This window comes from Ceratotherium simum, unplaced genomic scaffold (assembly GCF_057802395.1).
Source record: "Ceratotherium simum simum isolate JZ-2026a unplaced genomic scaffold, ASM5780239v1 HiC_scaffold_43, whole genome shotgun sequence".
In the NCBI taxonomy this organism is placed as follows: Eukaryota; Metazoa; Chordata; class Mammalia; order Perissodactyla; family Rhinocerotidae; genus Ceratotherium; species Ceratotherium simum.
Genome location: NW_028261259.1, coordinates 1,737,056 through 1,761,182, shown reverse-complemented (window position 1 = coordinate 1,761,182; position 24,127 = coordinate 1,737,056). Strand labels below are relative to the sequence as shown.

Genomic DNA, 24,127 nt, shown 5'->3' with positions numbered 1-24,127 from the left:
CTTTGCTTATTTGTAAGAATGGCATATATTGTTTTATTAATGAAAAGAAAATTCAATAAACAATTTTAACATAAAACAACATCTATTGAGAAATTATATGAAAATTTTAGCAATATGCTGTCATCAATTTCCTCATCTGCAAAATGGAGATAGATAATACCATCTTCCTATGGGTTGCTGTGAAAATACTCAAGAGTAATGTATGTAAAATGCTTATCACCATGTCGGTTGGAAAGTGATGCCCCATTCATTTTTCTACCGGGATGATGAGAGCTTTTTTTATGCTTGAAGTCTGTAGTTTTCAAAATATGTTCTACTGTTGTAAAGTGAATCCTTTTTACAAATTATTTGTAGAGTTCGATGATCCCTTTGGAATGCAAATTCAGGCTCCCGTTTGTGCGTGTGTGTGTGTCTATACGCACATCTCTCAAATAATACTTCAAGCCTTATAATGAAATCTACCTTCCCCACTCTTGACTCTGGTTCCAAAAACAACTTTTTTAATTTTCTGGTTGAAAATCTGTATTTCTATATTAGCTACTCATACACTTTTTCATTTTTCATCTTTTGACTATTTATAGTTTCTTTCTTCTCTGAAAAAATCAGCATGAAGAGTTCTTACATACATTAAAAACATAATTCCCCTTGCCCAATATAACTATTCAATGAATTAGGATAAATCAAAATTCAATGTCTACTGTTTTATGACATAAGTGTTTACCATTTTATAGCATACGAATCTTATCCAGAGATGTGCTACATCAGATATTATGAACACATTTTCTTTCTCACTTTTTCCTTTGACCTTTTAAATGGTAAAATTCCCTTATTTCTTTCTTGTCTTCCTATGGATTCATCACTAGTTCATCTCCTTCCACCAGAAATTTAAATCTCTTTTCAGTAACTTCTGACGCATGAGACAATTCATGGGCTTCAGGTTTTGCTTGGGGACCTCCCTCTTGGGCTTGAACATATACACAGGCCCACATATACACAGTATGTCTGGAAGGATAGAGGAGAAAAGGATGTTTATCTCTGTGCAAAAGGACTGGGAGACAGTGGGTGACAGAGAGTGAGAATATTTTACTGACTTTGCACCACTCTTTGAAGTTTTCCTATACGTGCATCTACGACGTAGCGGCCTCCCTCCCCCCAGATTTTTAAATTAAAATTAAAATAGCATTATATCCTTATCTACTGGCTTGGGACAGTAAGTTGTAGAGAAATGTGAATATATGATCCAATTTTTTAATGAAATTACGAACAGCAAACACGCACAAAAAATTTATAATTCTCAATATGGGCACATCATTCTATGAGGCTGTATAAACGTGAGGAAAGGAATGAAGAAAAGCTGTTCAACATCCAGCTACCTGTACAGTCTAGGGGTCCAGCCCCGCCTCCAGCCCCGCCCCTGGAGCTGATTTCCTCCCACTGTGAAGTCGGCCAGACTTATTCCAGCCCCACCCCCGCCTCTTCCCGCCCCTGGAACTGGTCTCCGCACAACGCTGGGGCCTGGCTCCGCCCACAGCCGGGTCCCCGCCCCTTGCCCCGCCCGCACCCTTGTCCCCGCCCACAGCCCCGCCCCTAGAACTGGTTTCCACCCACAGCCCCGCCCCTAGACCTGGTCCCTGTCCCTGGTGCTGACTCAGCCCGGGACCGGGCTCTCATTAACTCTAGAAACTAGACACCTCCCCCGAGGCTGGGGGGCGCGGCCCCGCCCTGCCCCGCCCTCCTGCCCCGCCCCCCACGCCGCCTCAACCCGGAGCCCCCAAACGTCCGTCCTCCCGAACTTCCGTCCTCCCAGAACGCCCGCCCGAGACCGGAAGCGGAAGCGCGGGCGGCGCCGTGGATGGAGCGGGAGGTCTGCGCGGTGTGTCCAGTCTTCTCGGCGCGGACCGCATTCCCGTGGACCTTCGGCCGAAGGGGCGAAGCGCGGTGAGCGGCGGGCGGTCCCGTCTCCGGTCGCGGTCCAGGGAGGGGCCTGGGCCGCGGGCAGCCCCGTCACGGCCCGGCGTCCCTCCGTCCCCCCGGAACCCCGTTTCCCCCCGGGCCGTTCGCTCAGGGCGCCGGAGGCTGCTGTTCCTCCTGGCTCCGGGCACCGTCGTCCCTTCCTCAGAGTCCCCGTCATCGTCCTCCGTGTGATTTTGTCCCCAGGGGGCTTATGCGTGTCTGCAGACGGTGTTTGGGTTGTTACAAATGGGGCGCTCCTGGCATCTAGAGGGGGAGGCAGGGATGCTGCTCAGCGTCCTCCAGGCCCAGGACGGCCTGACGGAGAATTATCCGGCCTCAAATGTCAGTGGTGCCGAGGGTGGGAAATCTGCTCCAGGGCCTGAAAAATCTCCTGAGCCCTGAATGAAGTGTGGAAATTGTTGACCAGTCAGCGAGCCACTTACAGGGTCCCTAAATGACAACCTTGTTTAAAGGGTCCAGAGTCACCAAAAAGTGTCTGTCCAGCCAAGTGAGTTGAGGGACACAAGTGCACACAGCACGAAGCTGCTTCCTCCCATCTTGGGGAGCAGGTGACTCGATAGGAATCGGGAAAATCCAGTCACAGCCAACAGTTACAGTTAAATCAGTAAATACAAAAAAGAAAAGTGAATGGGGTGAACTTTCCATCCAACACCCTAGAAAAGGCCTCAAAAGCTTGTTTGCGCTTTTGTTTCCCCCCTCAGACACGAAAACATCCGTGGAGCTCAAGTTTGAGGTGAAACCAGGCTCAGGGTCCACCTGTCCTCGCTGATCCATGGATTTCTGTGTGACCAGGTGAGTACCCTGTCGACCTGGTACCAGCAGGTTCCGGCAGCCTCCGCTGTGCAGAAGACCTGCTAGTGGGCTTTCCTGGGCTCAGGTTGTCACCACATGGACACTGAGAGTGAGGGTATCTTGAGAAAAATTATTGATGTTGGATGGATTATATTCAAGGGAAAGACGGTAAGCTGTGTGTGGTTCTATGTGGTAAATATTTCAGTAAGTACAGTTATATGCAAATAAGAACATATAAAACAAGTGTAAATAACTGCAAATGTATATTATAGTAGAAAATATAGATTTACTGGCATTGCATAATACTCAAAAATCAGGATTTATATGTAATATAAATACAGAAATGTTTTGCGTGTGTATGTAGTATTAGAAGACATCCCATTAAATATTAGTAGGGATACTCAGCAACATTCCTTAGACCCATTCAACTTGACTTCTAAAGTCTTATAAATCCTCCACAAAAATTTGAAATATAGGAGCATTCAGGGAAAAAGATGATTGGAACTTCTTTGTATTAATAACAAAATTTAACGTTGAATTTGCCAATAGCCAGATTTATTTTGAGCATTTTTTTCTTTATGACATTTCAAATCATTTGGAGGAGTACTAAGCAACACTGTAGATTGCAGGGCAGGGCACTAGTCTCTAAAAAGACTGTCCTCACCACCTTGCCTTCTAAAGGGAATTAACTTTGTTTCTTGAAACTTTTCTGAAATAACGGTCTGGTGATTCACGTTGCAGAGAATCTTGATAAGTAATTTTGTATTTAGTTGTTGGCCTCTACTAATTGTGTGTGTGTGTGTGTGTGCCTTTTTCATTCTAGCTTTCCTGTGATGTTCTTGAGGGGAATGTGTGCTTGTCATGCAATAGATAGTCTTTGAGTTTATAATTTATGGTGACCCACCATCCTTGTTTACTCAGGACAGAGGGGTTTTCCAGGACACAGGATGTTTAGTGTTCAAAGCAGGGCAGTCCTAGACAAACCGGGATGGTTCCTCATCTGATGAGCCAGGCCCTGGGCCACATGCATGGGGACCTGGAGAACCAGAGAGACCTTGTCCCACCTCCGTGGAATTTATATTGTATTTGGGAATTTGGATTTTAGACAGTTCATGATGAGAGTGATGTGGGAGTTTGGCACAAGGTGACTCAACCTGAGGGGGCAGGGAAGCCCTCTTGAGAAGGACTGATATTTAGCTTGAGAGCTAGAGTTGGAACTGGATTTAGCTAGTTGGAGGGTTAGACTGGAGTGAGGGTGTGGGAGTGTGTTCAAGAGAGCGTTTCAGACAGAGGGACCCGCATGAGGACACCCCTGAAGCAGAGAGCCTGGTGTGTCCGTGAACTGAGAAGAGGGATGGCTGAGCCGAGTCAACACAGGGGGAGGGGTGTGAGCCACACCGGCGAGGGGGGACAGGCAGGGCCAGATCAGGGGTGACTTGGGACTCTGTTCTAAGACCAGTGGGAAGACTCTGGAGAGATGCGAGTAGAAGGATGATGTGATTAGCGTTTGGTCTAAGCACGTGGGTTCAGATGGACTTCATGGTTAAGAATGTAGACTGAAGAGGCGAGATGGGAGGTGCTGGGAATAAGATGAGGAATAAGGTGACTGTTCCCTAGGCCTGGGTGATGGCTGTGGAGCAGGAAAGAAGTAGAAAGAAAAGACCTTGGAGTGTGGAACCGAGAGAACGTTAACGGTACTTTCTTGCCTGCATGTGTCAGATGGCACAGGGCACTGACTGTTCTCCTCGCTGCTGTCCGTGCAGACCTGCAGGCGCCCCCTCACCCAGGTCTGTGTGTTCACCCCTCTTTGTCACTCACAGGCCCCCCTCCACATCCTAAAGGAAGTCAGGCCTTACTTGTGAGGGGGTTGTCTCACATGGGAGACACCGAGGAGAGCCACTCCAGACATCAGAGCAGCCCCTTCAGCCTCTCCCTCAGCCTCCTCCCTTCCCCTCTCTCGCTTTCCACACCCAGTAGGACCCCTGCTCAGTATTCCATGTCCCCAGGTTCTCCCTCCCCCAGGCTTGAGAAGGGTGGGGCAGCCACTGGGGTGGACATCATCTGCACCTTCCACTCTGACCCCCGCAGGTCCCGGGCTGGACAGAGAGCGACTCTACTGGGAGCCGCACCATGAGACCCAGGGCGTCACCCACCTGGGCTCCCTCACCCTGGACGGGGACAGCCTCTACGTCAGTGGTGAGGGGCTGTGCTACAGCCACACTCGCTCTCCCAGTCAGAGTTCTGTGTTGCCTCCGTTGCTCTAAAGTGAGCTATGATCCATCTCTCTATGCTCCTGGTCTGGGATCAGTCTTCTCATCACTGTGTGATCACTGGGTCCAGCCACCTTCCATCTCGTTGCCTCCCCCCTGAACACCACTCCCCTCTTCCCCTCTGCTTTCCCCTCTGCTTTCCCCACAAAGCTCCCTACATCCTCCCTCTCCCTTAATCCTTTATGTTCACCCCAACTCTTGCTCAGCTCCTCTCGCCTTCTCTCCACAGATTACACCTATGGAGCCGTGGCCCCAACTACCACCAGTGAGTATTCCTGGTCCTGATCTCTTGGGTCCCGTCCACATTTTGGGTCGGGGAGCACTTGTTCTCCTTCACCCGCTGTCCTTGGTGAGGGAAGCACCTGGAAGGGCCCTAATTCATCCCTTCTCTCCCTCCCGGGTTCTGGTGGAGAGTCCCAGCCCAGTGTGAGAAAGCCTTAGACACAGACGTGTTCTCCACCACATTCTGACCCCATGTGGTTTTCACTTTAATTCTCCTGAAGCCCCGCCCTTGGTCCTCCTTTTCCAGGTATCCCATCCGTCTGTCCAGTTTTCTGCCCGTCCATCTGTCTCTCCTCCGAGTTCAGTCTCTCTTGTTCACGTATCTCTCTCTCTTGGGCTCCTCTCATCCAGGCTTGCTCATCCCTCTACTCACACAGTCACCCATCCCCTCACTCTCATTTATGCTTCGCCTGTGAATGGTGGTCCTGGGAAAGCCACTGCTGGAGCCCGGGTGAGCCTGGGGGCTCCTCCCACTCTGGCCCTCCCTGATGACAGCCCTCGCCACAGCTCCCGAGCCAGACACCACGTCCCTGCATACTTCATCATCACCTGTGCCACCAGAAGCCACCACAGGTATCTGTGGGACCCTTTTCCTTCCCAAGAGAAGCTCTCTGACCCCACTCCTCCACCAGCCAGTTGTGATCCAGGAGCTGGGAGGCCAGGGTGTGAAATTCTGGTTTTAGGGCAATCATGCTGATCACAAAGATTATACCGACGATTCAGTCTAAGGCCAGCCCTCAGAGAGCCCCTAATTGTGAAATTAACACACCATTATAGTACAATGTGGGATGTTTCCGGGAGAGGCGCCTGGCATAATTTGGAGGGGAAGAGCTTGCTAGAGAAAGTTTCACCAGAATGAAGTCTTTAAGAATAAGTAGGAGAGACCCTGGCAACTAGAGGGTGAAGGGTTTTCCTGGCAGAGAGGATTCCATGATCAAAGGCTCCGGCCAGAAACAACATGCCCTATGGGGAGAATTGAAATGAATTTGGGTTGCGTGAAGCAAAACGTTTAACCTGCAGTAGATGGATAAAATGAGACTGAAAGGTCAGCAGGAGCCAGATTGAGTAGAGCCTTGGGTGCTAGGTCAAGAAGGTTGAACTAAATACTGAAGGCCATAGGGAGCCATGGGTGGTACTAGAGCAGTGGTGGCCCTAGTGAGGTATTCATTTCAGAAAGATTCTTCTAGTGGTCCATGTAGAACACCCTTTAGACAGAGCATCCAGTGAGCCTGCTGGGGTGTTGGTCCGGGTGAAGGAAGTTAAGACCTGAGCTGGGACAGGGATGGAGAGAGGGAGTGTATGTGAGGACCAGTGCGCAACTGGAATTGGTGTTACTGGGAGGGAGGAGGAGCTGAGCAGATGTGCTGGTTCTGACTTGAGTGACCACACGGGTGGGTGGTGGTGCCACTGGGAGAGAAGACGACAGATGATAATGAGTGCAGGACTCTGGTGTGGTCTCAGGCCAGCTCTCAGTGATGGCCATCACTCTGCCTCTCGTCTTGCAGCTTTGGGGCACAACCTGAAGACCCTCACAGTCACCTTCCCCATCTCCACCCTCCGGTATTCATCAGACAGGAGCAACGGCTCAGCCACGTTCAACTCCACTGAGAGGGTCCTGCAGAGCCTGGGGAGACCCTGGTCCCAGCAGCTCCTGGTGGGTTAATCCCACCCAGCCCCTCCCCCACTCCCTTCCCTCCTGCTCCTCCTCCTCCTCCTCCTTCCTCCCCAGCTGGGTCCTTGTTCAAGAAGAGCAGCCTGGGCCTCTTCTCCTTGAGTTGCAGACTGGTCTCCCTCAGGTGAGACCCTCCCCTGAGCATTTGCCCCTAATGACCACTTTTGTCACCACCCCTCTCTGTCTCCCCCCGTCCTCCCATTTCCTCCTTCCTGTTCTGGCCCCCACCCCAGAGGTTTCAGGACCTCTCTCTAGAGTCCCCACATCCCTCTCTCCCCAGGCCTGAGAAGGATGGGGAAGCCAGCAGTGTGGACGCCGTCTGCACCTACCATCCTGACCCCGTGGGCCACCATGCCTCTGTGCTGGGAGCGGAGAGTCTCCACCTGTCTGCTCTTCCTCTCGGTGGCTCCAGGCTCTGCAGCCCAGAGTTTATGCATGCAGAGAGAGCACCAGCTACATTTCCACATCATCAGCTGGAACCTCAGCAACCCGGAGCCCACATCCTCGGAGTACACCGCCCTGCTGAGGGACACCCAGGACCAGGTGGGTCTCCCCTGTCCCGTCTCTCCTCGCCCTGAGGGCACCGTCATTCCTCCGTCTGACTTACATCTGTTACGTGATCGTTTCAACCCTTCACTTTCCCTGCGTGCCTGGGGTCTCTCAGTGTCCGGAGGTGATGTCCTAGCTGCCTTCCCCATTTCTCACATGGGTAAACTGAAGCTCAGAAAGGGGATTATTGTGCCTAAGGTCACACAGTGAGTTAGGGGCAGAGCCAGGATTTGAAGTCAGGTCTCCCTTGCCCCAAGGTCTGTGATCTTTCACTGGCTCCAGTGGCCCCCTGCGTCTCCAGGAGACCTCCATCTCACCCACTCTCCCTCGCGTTTGTTCTAGGTCACCAAGCTCTATAGAGGCGGCCAGCTGTGAGACATATTCCACTCCTGCCTGGTCACCGACTTGATGTAGGTTGAGGAGATTGGAAGCATTGGCTGAGCTGGTGGCTGATGGCTCTGAGCTCCCGTGACATCCTTGATCTGGAAGTCGCTGACATGGTGCCCAGTCTGCCCCACATCCCTGTCAGCTAATCCTACCATCTCCTTCCATAGGTTTTCGGGGCTTGAGAAAAGCATTAACATTTGGGGCCACCAACCTCCAGCATCCTCCTCCTCCTCCTCTTCTGGAAGCGTTCAACAAATATTAGCGGTCTAACTGTGCTCTCCAATAGTGAAGCCACTAACCAGATGGGGCAATTTAAATTTTTTATACAGCTATTGGCATACGATTCACATATTGTGTGTGTGGGGGGTGTATTTTTTAGGTTTTTCTATATACAATATTCTCCTCTGCAAAACAAATAGTTTTACGTCTTCCCTTGCAATCTGGGTTTCTTTTATTCCTTTTTCTTGCCTAAATGCCCTGATTAGAACCTCTGGTACCTGTGATTAGCATACGAGATAAGGGAAGACATCAATATCTTGTCCCTGGTCTTAGGGGGAAATTTTCAGTCTTTCGCCATTGAATATGGTGTTAGCCGTGGGTTTTTCATCGTTGTTGTTTATAGGTTGAGAAAGTTTTTCTCTATTCCTAATTTGTTGAGTGTTTTCTTTTTTAGACATGAAGGGCGTTGTATTTTGTGAAATTCTTTTCTGTATATGTGGTCGACATTGCGTGGTATTGGCCCTTATTCTATTAATATGGTGTATTACATAATCAAGTTTTCAGATATTAAGCCAACCCTTCAACTAGAGGTGAGAGATTAAGATGTTCTCAAGTCTTTCCTGGGTGTGCCACAGGCCTGAGCCCTTGTGGCCTTCTAGATGCCGGCAAATACCCTGGAGCTTTTCAAAGCCCCCTGTGGACATCTCATTCCCCCGATTTTTCTTCTAAGTTTTTGGCTCACCTCTTGCTTGCCTCAGCTGGTATCACTCCCTCAGACAACTACAATATAAAACAATTAGCCCTGATTGTTTTTAGCAAGTGCCCTGGGGACAGACTTTCCTCCCTGGGCAAGCTCTGAGTCTAGTAACAACAAGCCCTGAACATGGGGCGTTTTCGGGGAGCTGCCAGGCAGGTCAGTTAGTTGCAGTTCAGTGGGGATGGGTCTTTTCAGAGCTCCAAACCCATTATGGCTGCTGGGCTGCTGGTTGTCTCAGCTACCATGGTTCTGAGACTGATGGTTTTCAAAGTTATGGAGGATGTTGTGAGAGCAGGATGGGAATAGTGCAAGTTATAATGCCACAGAGTTTGCTCCCTTTATCAAGATTCCTCCGTGTGTCTTCACTAAACCCTCCTCAGAGTCTTACAAGCCTTTGATTAATTTCTAGACTTCTGAAAAGTTGATTTTGACCATTTTTACCAGTGTTCTCATTGTTTTTATGCATTTGCAGAAGTCCTTACTCCAAAGTTTCAAAAATGTTCTCCCTGTGGTTATTTCTTTATAAATTAATTACTTTAAATTAAATTACATGAGAAATTCAGTTCCTCACTCACACACACTAGCCACATTTTAAGTGCTTGATAACAACATGGGGCTAATAATGAGTGTATTTGGTAGTGCAGACAAATGTTGACATTATTGCAGAAAGTTCTCTTGCACAGGACCCAGAAGCAGGGACTCTAGAATCCGGGTAGAATTCCAGACACACTTGTTCATCCCTTGTGTCCTTCCAGGTTGGTCCCCCATGGTAACCACACTGCACTGGACTCACTGTGTACCCAGCCGCCTTGGCACAGAGACTGGACAGAGTTGCCATCTATGAGGAATTCCTGCGGCTGACCAGAATGGGACCCAGCTGCAGAACTTTACCCTGGACGGAAAGAATGTCCTTGGGGATGGTAAGGCTCCCTGGTCTTTGGGGAAGAAAGTGAGGCCTTTCTAGGGACTCTGGAGGCCTGGGGCTGAGAGAACATTGAACTTTCTCAGGCTGGCAGGAGGTGGCATAGTCCCCCAGTCTTTACCCACCATTGAGAGAGAGAAAAGGACACCAGTGTAGCATGGGAGGCCCTCACCTTCTCCTAGACAGCTCAGTGACCTCAAGCTAGTCACCTCCCCTCTCCGGACTTTTGTTTCCTTATCTCTGCACTGAGAGCCACTGGGCCAGATGCTCAGTGAGGGCCTCCAGCTGTGTGCGAAGCAGACTTACAGGTTTGGGAGTGTATGTGGTTTCTGATCCACAGGCTATAGTTTGCCAAGTCCCGCTCTAGATGAGCACCACTGCACTAGAACTTTCTGCAGTGGTGGTATGTTCTATATCTGTGCTGTCCAGTGCATAGCCGCATGTGGCTGTTGAGTGCTCGAAAGATGGTATTGTGACTGGTCTTTATTGTTACTGATTTGTAATGTTACTGAGGTTAGAATTTTTATTTTATTTAACTAAAATTAATTTTAATTCAAAAAGAGACTTGTTGCTGCTCCATATCAGACAGCACACCTCTAAGAGGTTGTCTGGGTAGAGGCACAAGTAGGGGGACCTGCACCCCTCCCCCCATGCCCACTCCCTCCTGGAGTTTATGTTGTAGCTGGCAATAACAAGAACAGAGAATTGAAACTTATCAATTATTTGATCTGAACAAACTCATATTTTTAGGGGGTAACCAGAGAAGACTTCCTGCAGGAAATTACATTGTAGGTTAATCCTAGAAAATGAATATTAAGCAAATAGATAAAGGAGAAGGGGATGATGTGTTTCTAGGCACGGAAGAACAATTTTGAGTGGGAATTTACGAATTTAGAGAGATCCCGTAGGCTTGCCAACTGTGATGACCCATTCTCCCCCCCGGCTGTCATAAGATAGTCCAACCCAAATTCAGTCCTCTGTGCCCAGAGGTATTAATTTGGTTTAATTTATTACACTTTTGTTCTGTGATAATGGCCTTGGATTTTGTAGCAAAGTGTGCTCACTTTTTAGAGATGGAAAGTAAAATGGGGTGAAACATGATGATGTCTACTTGACTTTAATATTTCATTGAAAACATGGGATGAATCAAGGGTGGCAAGTATTAATAATTTATATATTGATGAAATATTGTTTTAATTGGATGGAATATACATTGTTAAATCTAGATGATGGATGTTTATGAGACTGTTCCATTTATTTTTCTGTGTCTAAAAAGTTTTATTAAAAAGAGTGAAACACACTCACATGCATTCTCCATTTCATTCACTTCCAGAATATTCTCCCAACAGAGATGACACCTTGACTGAGAAGCCTGGTAAACCTGCAGAAAGCCCCAGCCCACGGTGGGGGGCAAGTATCTTGATGCGGTGCCTCATTGAAGAGAACCATGCGCACAGGGTCTTGGATGATGAGGAAAGTTGGCCAACCCTTGTCAAGGACGGTTGAGGCACAGTGGGGTCAGCAGGAGCCCTTGGGCGATGACAAGAGGTGGCTCACCCCACCACTTGTTTCCCCAGACCTCCCCTTCTGGGCCCTCATCCTCATCTGCTTGGCGGGACTCCTGGTGCTCATCACAGACCTGATCTGCTTTCTCCTGGTAAGCCATGACGTGTTGATTGTCTTCTTACTATTGGGTTGTAAGAGCTCTTTATATATTATAAGTACACGTCCTTTTCTAGGGATATGTTTTGCAGATGTTTTCTCCCAGTCTGTGCGTGGCTTGTCTTCTCCTTCACAACATGAGTCATTGGGGAAATGTAAGTGACAGTCATCATGATATTCTACCACACTTGAGAATGGCTAAAATTAAAAAGACTGAATATAGCAAGTGATGTTGAAGATGTCAAGTCACTGAAACTCTCATCGAGTGCTGGTGAAAAATAGCTTGGATGCGTCTTTAATAATTACATACGTCTATCCAGCCATTCCTCTCCTAGGAATCCATGCAAGGGAAATAAACTCATATGTCTATACACAGACTTGTACACACATGTTGATAACAACCTATTTATTCTAGACAAAAACGGAAAACAACCCAAATGTCCATCTACTGGTGAACAGATACACAAAGTGTGGTATATTCCCACAGTGGAATACTATTCAACCATAAAAAAGAATGAATTATTTTTTTTCTTTTTTAATTATTTTATTGAAATTATAAATGGTGTTAACATTGTGTAATTTTGGGTGTTCATTAATATTTGTGGATTTTTGTATAGACTGCATCGTGCTCACCAACAGTAGTCTAACTTTTATCCATCACCATGCATATGTGCCCCTTTAACTCTTTCACTCAATGCCCAGCCCCCATCCCCTCTGGTAACCACTAATCTGTTCTCTTTATCCCTGTGTATGTTTATCTTCTGCGTATGAGTGATATCATGCATATTTGTTTTTGTCTGGCTTATTTCATTTAACATCCTGCCGTAAAGGTCCATCCAGGTTGTTGCAAACATGATGATCTTGTCTTTTGTTTCTGGCTGAGTAGTATTCCATTGTATATAATACATACCACGTCTTCTTTATCCATTCATCTGTAGCAGGGCGCTTGGTTTGCTTCCATGTCTTGGCTATTGTGAATAATGCTGCAGTGAACACAGGGGTGCATAAATCTCTTTGAATTGTTGATTTCAATTTCTTTGGATAAATACCCAGTAGTGGGATAATTGGAAGGTATGCTATTTCTATTTTTAATTTTTTGAGAAATCTCCATAGTGGTGTCCCTGGTGGCTGCACCAGTTTGCATTCCCACCAGCAGTGTGTGAGGGTGCCCTTTTCTCCTTATCCTCTCCAACATTTGGTATTTTTTGTCTTGGGAATTATAGTCATTGTGACAGGTGTAAGGTGATCTCTCATGGTAGTTTTGATTTGAATATCCCTAATAATTAGTGATGTTTTACATCTTTTCATGTGTCTGTTGGCCTTCTGTATATCTTCTTTGGAAAAATGTCTGTTCATATCCTCTGCCCATTTTTAGATTGGTTTATCTGTTTTTTTGTTGTTGTGTTGTATGAATTGTTTATACATTTTGGAGATTAACCCCTTGTGAGATATATGATTTGCAAATATTTTCTCCCAGTTGGTGGGTTGTCTTTTCGTTTTTTTTTTGTTTTTTTTTTTTTGTGAAGAAGATCAGCCCTGAGCTAACATCCATGGTAATCCTCCTCTTTTTTTCTGAGGAATACCGGCTCTGAGCTGACATCTATTGCCAATCCTCCTCCTTTTTTTTTCCCCCAAAGTCCCAGTTGATAGTTGTATGTCGTAGTTGCACATCCTTCCAGTTGCTGTATGTGGGACGCGGCCGCAGCATGGTCGGAAAAGTGGTGCGTTTGTGCGTGTCCGGGATCCGAACCTGGGCCACCAGTAGCGGAGCGCGCACAATTAACCACTAAGGCTCGGGGTCGGCCCTGTCTTTTCGTTTTGTTCATCGTTTCCTTTGCCTTGCAGAAGCCGTTTACTCTCGTGTAGTCCCATTTGTATATTTTTTCTTTTCTTTCCCTTGCCTGAGTAGACATGGTATTGGAAAAGATGCTGCTAAGATGGATGTCAAAGACTGTACTGCGTATATTTTCTTCTAGGAGTTTTATGGTTTCAAGTGTTAGATTCAAGTTTTTTATCCATTTCGAGTTAATTTTTGTGTATGGTGGAAGATAATGATCTACTTTCATTCTTTTGCATGTGGGTGTCCAGTTTTCCCAACAGCATTTATTGAAGAGACTTTCCTCTCTCCATTGTATGATCTTGGCTCCTTCGTCAGAGATTAACTGACCACAGATGTGTGGTTTTCTTTCTGGGCTTTCAGTTCTGCTCCATTGATCTATGAGTCTGCTTTTGTGCCAGTACCATGCCATTTTGATTACTATAGCTATGTAATATATTTTCAAGTTAGGATTGTGATGCCTCCAGCTTTGTTCTTTCTTCTCAGGATTGCTTTGGCTATTCGAGGTCTTTTGTTATTCCTTATATATTTTAGGATTCTGTGTTCTATCTCTATGAAGAAGGTCATTGAGATTCTGATTGGGATTGCATTGAATCTGTAGATTACTTTAGGTAATATGGACTTTTTAACTGTGTTTATTCTTCCAATCCATGTGCATGGAATATCTTCCCATTACTTCAGGTCATCATTGATTTCTTTCAATAATGTCTTATAGTTTTCATTGTATAGGTCTTTAACCTCTTTGGTTAAATTTATCCCTAGACACTTTTTTCTTTTTGTTGCAATTGTAAATGGGATTATATTCTTGAGTTCTCTTTCTGTTAGTTCGTTATTAGAGTAGAAATGCAAGTGATTGTGATAAGTTGATCTTGTACGCTGCAACTTTGCTGTAGTAGTTGATTATTTCTAATAGTTTTCTGATGGATTCTTTACGGTTTTTTCTATTTACAATCATGTCATCTGCAAACAGCAAGAGTTTCATTTCTTCCTTTCCAATTTGGATTCCTTTTATTTCTTTTTCCAGCCTAATTGCTCTGGACAAAACCTCCAATACTATGTTGAATGGGATATGTCCTCTTGGTGTAAAGTCGCTTTTATCATTATATACTTCCCCTCTTTGTCTCTCATTGTCTTTTTTATCTTGAAGTCTGCTTTGTCTGATACAAGTATGGCAACACCTACTTTCTTTTATTTGCCATTTTCTTGGAGTATTGTCTCCCATCCCTTCATTCTGAGCCTGTTTGTTTTTAGAGCTGATATGTGTTTCCTGGAGGCAGCATGTTGTTGGGTCTTCTTTTCTAATCCACCCCACCACTCTGTGTGTGTTGATTGGAGAATTCAATCGATTTACATTTAGAGTGATTATTGATACATGAGGGCTTAATCCCACCTAATCTATATTTCCATTGTTCCTCTTCCTTTGTGTTTCTGACTACCATTTCATTTTGGGGGTTTTCTGTGGAGGTTTTCTCTTTTTTTATGATCTATGGCTCTGCTCTGATTTTTTGTTTGATGGTTACTCTGAGGTTTGTATGAAGATCTCATAGATGAGACAGTCCCTCTTCTGATAGCCTCTTATCTCCATTAGCCTAAGCAGGTTCCATCCCTTTCCTCTTCTCCTTCTGAGTTATTGTTGTCACAAGTTATTCATTTTTGTGTTGTGCGGTTGTGACTAAGTTGAAGTGTTTATAGTTACTTTTGATGCCTTCCTTCCCTTCTTCTTTTAAATTATAATTAAGTATTTGCTACCCTGTTGTGAAACAGAGCTGTAGCTTTCTGATTTTGTCTATTTATCTCTTTGATCAAAGCTTTGTAGACATTTGCCTTCTTTTTGTTTCAGGTATGAGGGCGTTCTTGATCATTGCTTGTATGGGAGATCTCGTGGCGATGAACTCCCTCAGCCTTTGTTTATCTGGGAAAACTTTTATTTCTCCATTGTATCATAAGGATCATTTCACTGGATAGAGTATTCTTGGCTGAAAGTTTTTGTCTTTCAGTATTTTTAATATATCATTCCATTCTTTCCTTGCCTGTAAAGTTTCTGCCAAGAAATATGCTGAAAGCCTGATAGGGGTTCCTTTGTAGGTTATTTTCTTCTGTCTTGCTTCCCTTCAGATTTTTTCTTTGTCATTGTCTTTTGCCAATTTTACTATTATACGCCTTGGAGAAGGTCTTTAAGCATTGATGTAATTAGGCGTTCTGTTGGCTTCATGTATTTGTAAGTCCGGTTCTTGTCCAGGGTTGGGAAGTTCTCAGCTATTATTTCTTTGAACAAGCTCTCTGCTCCTTTCTCCCTCTTTTCTCCCTCTGGAATACGTATAATTCTTAGGTTGCTTTTATAATTGAGTCATATATTTCTCCAAGAATTCCTTCATTTTCTAAAAATCTGAGTCCTTTCTCCTCGTCCACTGGAAGCATTTCTATATTTCTATCCTCTAAATCACTTATTCTTTCAACCATGATATCAGCTCTATTTTGTAAGGATTCTAGATTCTTTTTTATCTCATTAATTATGTTCTTTATATCCAGAATTTCTGCTTGTTTTTTTTTTTAATAGTTTCAGTCTCTTTGATGAAGTATTCCTTTTCCTCATTAATTTTATTCCTGAGTTCATTGAACTGTCTGAACATTCTTGTAACTTGGTGAGTTTCTTTATGACAGTTATTTTGAATTTTCTGTCATTTAGATTGTAAATTTCTGTGACTTCAAGGTTGGTTTCTGGAGATTTGTCATTTCCTTCTGCTCTGAATTGTTACTGTAGTTTCTTATGGTATTTGATGAACTTATCTTTTGCCTGCGTATTTGTGGTAGTATCAGGTCGCAGACTGGTGAGGGTGGGCCTCTTTACATAGTCTATGGAATTGAATGCTAATCTCTTCCACAAACAGCCGTATGAAAACATCCAGAAATAATGCTTAACTAGCTTTCTGGGCATCCCTTAGCTCTGTCAAGTTGACACCTGAAATTAACCAAAAAGGGTCAAGTTACAGAAGTGAGATGGGGGGATCTCTCACTGGGTCAGGAAGGAAAAGGACTGAGGTGGTTTTGGAAGGACCTGGAATTTTCTGGACTTTCTTGAAGAGCTTTGATAGAGCAGTCTTAGCAGTCATGGGGAAGGAAGCCTATTTCAGAGGGTCAAAGAGTGACTGAGAAACGGAAGGGCAGAGAGGGAGTGGAGGTGGACAGCTGTGCCTTGTGCCTCCTGACAACGGCCTCTGGATTTAACACAGTGATGGCTCCCTCCCAGAGCCCACGGCTTTGGTGTGGGGCTGACTCCTCCCTAGGACCAGGGTGTTCTAATTCCTCAGTGTGAGCTAATCTGCATATTCCAAATCCCCAGTGTCCTAGCAATGGGGTGTCAAATGGCCCTCTCTGGTCCAACAGGATCCAGGCACAGGACCCTTTATGGAACAGGAGGAGGAGCCGGGTATACACGGGGTTCTTACCTGCCAGACCTGGAGTTCTGGGGAGCGGAGCTGAGCGAGGTCACAGTGTAGGAGCCGCTGACAGGGTCTGAGTCCACCTGGGAGGAGAGCAGAGTAGGGGTGGGCGTCAGGGACGGTCAGGACACGACCCGCCCCCTCATTTGTATGCTGCATCTCTGTGCCTGGACACAATCTGCTCCTCAAGTCTCGTTACCAAGAGCTGATTTCTTCCCTCATCGAATCTTTTCTTCCTTCTTCTTATATTGTTAAATTATTTTAAGTTAAATTTAGCTGGGTTTTCTCTCCCATACATTTAAAATTATCCCTTACTCATTCTTAGATGGAGACTATGATTTCAGTGAGTTATAATGAAAAATGAAGGAGTTCAGGGGTGATAACTGTGGACCTGAGAAATTTAAGTGATGGCATCGGGCACGGTCCATGATCTTCAGGACAGCCATATGATAAGCCACATGATAATCAGAATTTTTAAGACAAGGTACTGTTAGGTTTTATGGTTTGAGTGAGAACAAAGGAAGAGGCCTACAATTGACACACAGTTTACCAACAGCAGAGAATCCTCCCTCACCTCTTCTAGCTCCTGGTGGTTCCTGCGTCCCTGTCTTGTGGCAGCAGATCTCCAATCTCTGCCTACGTCTTTCACGTGATCTTTTTCCCTCCATGTCTCTGTGTCCTCATCTCTTCTTATAAGCATGCCAGTCATTGAATTGAGGGCCCACTCGTTTAATCTTCTCAGCAATCCTGGAGGTAGATACTGTTGTTATCCTCATTTTATAGGGAGGCTCAGAGGGGTAAGTTAACTTGTCTAAGACTGTACAGCTAGGCAGAGGCAAAAATCAAACCCTGACCATTTGGCCTCAGCAGCCATACTGTTAGCCATCTTGCTGCACTGCCTTATAAGTGAGCATGGGTGAAAGGCTCTTCAAAAGTTGGGAGGAATTCCTGATCAGATAAAAACATCCTAGCTACATCATGTGAAATATTTCAATTATTTATTTAGATTCTGCATTTTTATCTAACTCTGGGAGCTAGTGAAATGGTCTCCCTTAGTGCTGTAATATTCCAGCCGAATCAGGTGAGCCATGAAAAGCAGAGTGCCCGTCTCTAAACTGCTCACATTTCCAATAAAAGGAGCATCCATTTGAGTTGGCTTTTTTGGAGAGGAGAAATACCTTCAAGCTCCACTGAAGAAAACTTCAAGCAAGAAGACAGGTGTGTGCCTAGTGTGCAGTGGCTTTGGCTGTGGATTTGAGCCATGTCAGGAGAGGTGGTGGAGCTGTGAGTGGAAGAAGCCCCACGGCAGGAGAGGCACCAGACGAAGACACCCCAGCGTTACACGGTGGGAAGAGTTCCATCCTGAGAGGACAGCCTGCAGCTCCCAGGATCTGAGTAGTATTCATAAGACCAAGGCAGCCACTGTAGAGCCCAGGCTTATCTCCAAGGGGTGAAGTGACCCGTGTTCTGGAGGGGACCCCTGGTTAAAATAAACATCCTGGCAAGGGGAAAGGAGTCATAAGACTATCCTGAAGTGCCCATATTTAAAGAGGAAATGACTTAGGTTGGAATTGCCGGGAAGCAGATCCTGAGACAAGGATTTGAGTATAAGTAGTTTCTGTAGGAGGTGGTCCCAAAAATCCCAGATAGAGGAGAGAGGAAAGTGACAGGGCCGATAAAGAGTGTGACTGAGTAGGTTACCTCTGTGAGCAGCTGGAGCTCAGTCCCCTTACGGAACCTTGGAAGACTGTAGAACATGCCTCAGAGTTATTGCACACGGGGGTGGGAAAGGGAGGCGTTTACCCTTCCCCTCCTGTCTGTCACTGACTGAGTGTTGTGCCTGGCTCCACTTCTGGCAGCTGCACAGCAGCGAGGGAAGTGCTCCGGCCAGGAGGCATGGGTGCTTGTAGGAGGACACTGTGGGCATGTACTGGGGTGGTGAGGGCCCCAGGGATATGGGCCTGGCCCTGTCATACTTGCTACAGGAAAGAACAGTAGGGGAAGGGGGTGAAGGAGTTGGGTTCTTACTTAAAGTTGTCTGCATAAGCCTCAGTTTCTTATCCTTGCTAGCCCACAGTGCTTCCTTCACCAACAGTCCCCTTGAATCACTGCTCAGTTATACACAGTGCACAAGAATCTCCCTAATGTGGGGCTCTGAGTGGTTGCCCAGGTTTCTAATACCAAGCCATTGTGCCTTCATGGGGATGGTGACCCCTCAGCTCTGCCATCCTCAAAGATGTGACTTCATTTGACCCAGAGCGATGACAAGTCGAAAGGTAGTCTCTCTGTGTTCAGCTGGACCTCTTTTATCTTAATAGCTTTTAATTCATGTGTGTTTCTATTCAGAAAACAATTAGAAATTAAACTGAATACACAAACAGTTTCTCAAGTCCTGGCCCTAAAACTAGATCTGCAGGCCTGTTTTCAGGAGAGGGTAGTAACTGCTCTTCTCTCCAGGCTCGCTAGACCATGAGCTCCCGTGGGGCAGGGCCCCCTGCCCCTTCCCCTGCTACACCTGGTGAGTGAGAATGGCCCGCTGACTTCAAAGAGGGAGAGGAGACAGCTGTTCTCTTTGAGCCAGGTGTGCATGCCTCCCATTTCACATGGAGTTAGAGGGCAAATGAAGTTTGAACTCTCCACATCCTGCTTCCTTTTAGGGGTGCCTTCCCGGTGGGTAGTGGGGAATGTGGCTCAGATTTACAGCTAACACTTACATTGGTCTTACTGTGTTTCAGGTACTAAGGTCTTTATATATGTGTGTATATAAATATTTATAAATATACACACAAACATAAACATATACACACTCTCATTGCAACAACCTTCCAAAGTAAGAACTATTTTTGTACCCATTTTACAGATTAAGAAACAGAGGCCAAAGAAGTTAGGTAACTTGTTCCCAGGTCACACAACTGGTCGGTAGAAGAGCAAATCTCAGCAGACTGGTTCAGAGCCTTAATTAATAAATATATCTACTCACTTTTCAGTTACTGGAAGAAAGATTTCACTTAGGAAAATGATGAGAGGGAGCCTTTCTTTAAGGGATTTAGCTTCTCTCGTAGTCAAGAAAGAAAATAACAATAAAGTCTTACCTTTTGTGGAAATGTTTGGCTACCCAACTATCATTCCTTTCGCCTTCTCTGTGGTGAAATTATGGGACAAGTGTGTTAGGTGTCAAGGCCCTTACAAGTGAGAAAGCTGCGTTCATACATATAGGTGCACATCTTACAGTGGAGTGATGGGGAAGAGAGGAAAAGTGAACAAGAATGGGAAAAGGAAACATAAGTCGATTTTGCATGAGGCAGATAAATTTTGTGAGTAAGAGTTTCTTTTCTCCTTTTGATAGTACAAGGGATTACAGAAGCCTCCACAGGAGAACAAATATTGATTTCTTGTTCTTTAGAAGACTTTCCAAACTTTGTGTTCTTATGTTCTATGAAATACTGTATTAGTAGAAAAGGACAGCCTGCTTCATATAGTCTGAAAAAAACGTTAGTGCCTAGAACTTTTTTTGGAAAGGAATCTAGCAATAACCATCACAGTTAATAGCCATATATACTTTATCCCAGCGATCCAACTTTTGGTAATCTATGCTCTAGGAATAGAAGCTCTAGTTAATTTAATAATGTTAATATAGTGAAAAAAAATTAAATATATGAGGAAGGAATGGACAGGTGGTTAATCCATTTTAGGAAAAAGGAGCCTGCCTGTGGATGAGATTGCTTTTTTAATTGTGGTAGAGTATGAGTTGCTTTTATCTTTACTCAGGTCTCTCAGAATTAGAAAATGGAGTTGGTGTTCTGTCTATCTGTGGTACTTCTTCAGTGAACAGGGAACTCTAAGAGACATATCCTGAGTCACCCTATTTGGGAATTTCCGAGCAGATACAGGGCATATTAAATTGTATTATAAAAGAATGAGCTGTTGCCTTGATATTCTCAGACACTTGTTAAGCTTCTGTTCTTTACTTGAAACCAAGACTTAACTTGTATTGTTTTGATGAAGGCAGTTGCTTTGGCCTAGAGGTATTGAGGAAAATGTTGAACAAAAAATGTTCCATCATTTTTTGAAAATCACCTACTGGTACAATTTAGGAATGCTGAATTTCTCCTGAAGCTTCTGTCTGCTTTTCTACTCTTCCCATTTACCCTACAGGGACTTGGTTTTATTTATCAGGTACAAGTTCCATTTAGAGTCTATTTAGTAGATCTGGTTTTGTACTGGTTGTATTTAGTAAGAAATTAGACATAGACTTCAGATTCATTATTAGGGATTTTTATTTATTTTTTCAAAAAAGCTATGGTTCAGTAACACAATTTGAGTTTAAATGATTCAGTTTTGAGAATTGTAGCATAAGAAATGGGCACTGGAGTGCTTGTGTCTGGGTTTGAATCCTGTGACAGAGAGCAAATTGTTCAACCTTGCTAAATCTTGTAAGAGTGGGGATAATAATAATGGTTGTTTTGAAGATTAAAAAAGGTAATAGATATCTGCTTGACATCTGGTAAGTGCTTGACAAATGTTCACTGATCTTGTCACCACCACTCTTACCACTGTCACCATCATCACCATCTTTGTTCGCCACTAGGTTAGCCATACTTTGGTCCTGGCTTCTTGCCGCTGATCTAGGATAGTGGAGAGGCCAGCTATGGGGATAGAGAGGCTAGCTATGAATTAAAGAAATGGGAGGTAAAGCCCCCTGGTGGTAACAACTCGTAATATATTGATTTTATAGTGATTTATCCTACAAAATAACTTAGAATACACCCTTTGAAGCCTAAATTTAATGGATCCATTTTAAAATTTAGATAGTTCCAATGACTATTGGATTTAATGGCCAGAGACATCTCTTTGCAGCCTCAGTTGAAAAAATTTGGTTGTGTCTGTAATCTATCACAGTGGCAAAAAGGAAAGAACAGTTAAAAATCACATTGGTGTGGTGTCTTAGTTGGCTCAGGCTGCCATAAGAAAATACTACAAACTGGGTGGCTTAAACAACAGAAATGTATTTTCTCCCTCTTCTGGAGGCTGGAAGTCCAAGAGCACGGTGCCAGCAGGGTTGGTTTCTGGTGAGGCCTCTCTCCTTGTGTTGCATGTGGCCACCCTCCTCTGTGTCCTCATATGGCCTCTCCTCTGTGCCTGTGCGTGGAGAGAGAGCGATCTCTGCTGTCTCTTCCTCTTCTAAGGACACCAGTCCTATCAGATTAGGGCTCCACCCTTATGACCTCATTTAACCTTAATGACCTCCCTAAAGGCCCTGTCACATTGGGGATTGGAGCTTCAACATAAGAATTTGGGGCCAGCACAATTCAGTTTATAACACATGGTAAAGTAGAATAATTCCTTCAGGATTGTTATATGTAAGTTTTTATTAAGGGATATTTTTGAAATCTTCTTAATGTAATTTAAGGACTTGTTTATGTGGAAACTAAAAAGTGATAATTATACTGTGTGAAAAGCTGAAAATTTAGTCTGACAGCTCTGTTTCCATTCTACATTCACCTTGATGCTTCCCAATTCCCTTGTCTAGGGAAAAAATATATTAAGAAAAAATTAAAATTTCCTCAGCATATTGTAAAACGAAGTATAACAAATATTTTTTCAAAGTACAGTAGTGGTCAAGATCCTCTTGCTTTGAAAATTCCGGTTAGTAATTATTAACCGAGACATCATTACAATAATTCTAAACTTGCTGATATCTCCTTATGTATGTCCCCTCTTTTCCTCCAGCAAAGAGGAATGCCTGATTGAAGAAGTTACCCTCTGTTCCTTAATAAGTATTTTCAGTTGTGTTTGTTTGCTTTGCTATCACTTTCCCCAACTCTCAATATTTTTTAAGAAATTGCAGATGGGTAACTGTGACAGGAAAAGGAAGAACTGAACTAAAATCTTTGATTATAGATTTACCTCAAGCACTCAACTACAGAAAGTAATAGGAAGGCGTAAAAAAGTTGATCATTATGTCAGATCCTTAAATTCTGATACACGGTCCTTCTTTCGGCAATAACATCTGTCTCTCAAAAACCTGTCAATTCCTAATATTATTCTAGTGTCAACAATAATGTGAAACGCGACATTCTCTCTTCAGCTTCCCTGGTTCAGAAACTGCTTTGAGAAGACACATAATTATGTTCAGAATTTTAAGATTCAAGACCACCGTATTTCCTGTTGCTACGCAAACAAACTGACAGACTATTTTAAAAAAGAAAAGAGACACCTGTCTTTGTGCCTGTTCTCGGCAAGAGGGAAATCTGCCAACCTGCAAAAGCCCAGCTTGTATTTTACTAGAGCCGATATTTTACTTTGCGAATGTTGAGCCCGTTCAAATGTAGCATTACCTTATGGTGAGCAGGAGTTAATTTTTGCAGATTTCTTGTACATTTTTTGTTATAAAAGTTTAAACTATTGCTGGTGGGAATGTAAAATGGTACAGCCACTTTGGAAAACAGTTTGGCAGTTTCTCAGAATGTTCAACATAGTTACCATATGACCCAGCAACTCCACACCTAGGTATATACTCAAGAGAGGTAAAAACATATGCACACAAAATCTTATGTGCAAATTTCAAAGCAGCAGTATTCATAACAGCCAAAAAGTGGAAACAACTCAAATGTCCATCATCTGACAAATGGATAAACAAAATGTGGTATATCCATGCAATGGAATATTATTTGGCCGTTAAACGGAAGTACTTATAACTGCTACAGCGTGGATAAACCTTGAAAACGTTATGCTGAGTGAAAAAAGCCAGTCAGGGGCTGGCCCGGTGGTGTAGCGCTTAAGTACACGCGCTCTGTTTTGGCGGCGCCGGGTTCGCAGGTTTGGATCCCAGGCACAGACCTACGCACTGCTCATCAAGCCATGCTATGGTGGCATCCCATATACAAAACAGAGGAAGATGGGGACTGATGTTAACTCAGGGCTAATCTTCCTCAGCAAAAAGAGGAAGATTGGCAACAGATGTTAGCTCAGGGCCGATCTTCCTCACCAAAAAAAAGAAAAAGAAAAAAGCCACTCAAAAAAGACCACCTATTACACCTATTGTATAATTCCATTGATATGAAATGTCCAGAAGAGGCAAATCTTTAGAGACAGAAGGTGAGTGGTTGCTAGGGCTGGAGGTTGGGGAGGATGGGGAGTGATTGCTAAAGGGTATGGAGTTTCTTTCTGGAATGATGAAAATGTTCTAAAATTGATTGTGGTGATAGTGGCACAGCTTTGTGAATAAACTAAAAAACTGCTGAACTATATACTTCTAGTATGAATTGTATGATCTGTGAATTATGTCTCAATAAAACTGTTTTTAACAGTTTAAATTAAGTTAAATTTGTTAAATTGGGGAAAAAAAAGCCAAGAAGGCAATG

The 24,127-nt window shown here is 44.4% G+C and overlaps 1 protein-coding gene across 4 annotated transcripts in view; it reads left to right on the top strand.

Moving 5' to 3' along the window:
• The first annotated feature begins 1,816 nt into the window (after window positions 1–1,816).
• LOC147911353 (centrosomal protein kizuna-like) overlaps window positions 1,817–24,127 on the top strand; it is a 98,672-nt gene continuing 76,361 nt past the window's right edge. For 3 of the 4 annotated variants that reach the window (XM_087428043.1, XM_087428044.1, XM_087428042.1), the window contains exons 1-10: window positions 1,817–1,938; window positions 2,676–2,766; window positions 4,855–4,962; window positions 5,266–5,301; window positions 5,670–5,891; window positions 6,824–6,972; window positions 7,271–7,533; window positions 9,658–9,822; window positions 11,158–11,481; window positions 11,564–11,641. In XM_087428043.1, the coding sequence (XP_087284169.1) occupies window positions 11,272–11,481; window positions 11,564–11,641 (288 nt within the window). In that variant the 5' untranslated portion in view covers window positions 1,817–1,938; window positions 2,676–2,766; window positions 4,855–4,962; ... (4 more) ...; window positions 9,658–9,822; window positions 11,158–11,271. The remainder of the gene's footprint in view (window positions 1,939–2,675; window positions 2,767–4,854; window positions 4,963–5,265; window positions 5,302–5,669; window positions 5,892–6,823; window positions 6,973–7,270; window positions 7,534–9,657; window positions 9,823–11,157; window positions 11,482–11,563; window positions 11,642–24,127) is intronic. The other variant, XM_087428045.1, reaches the window with a different exon arrangement.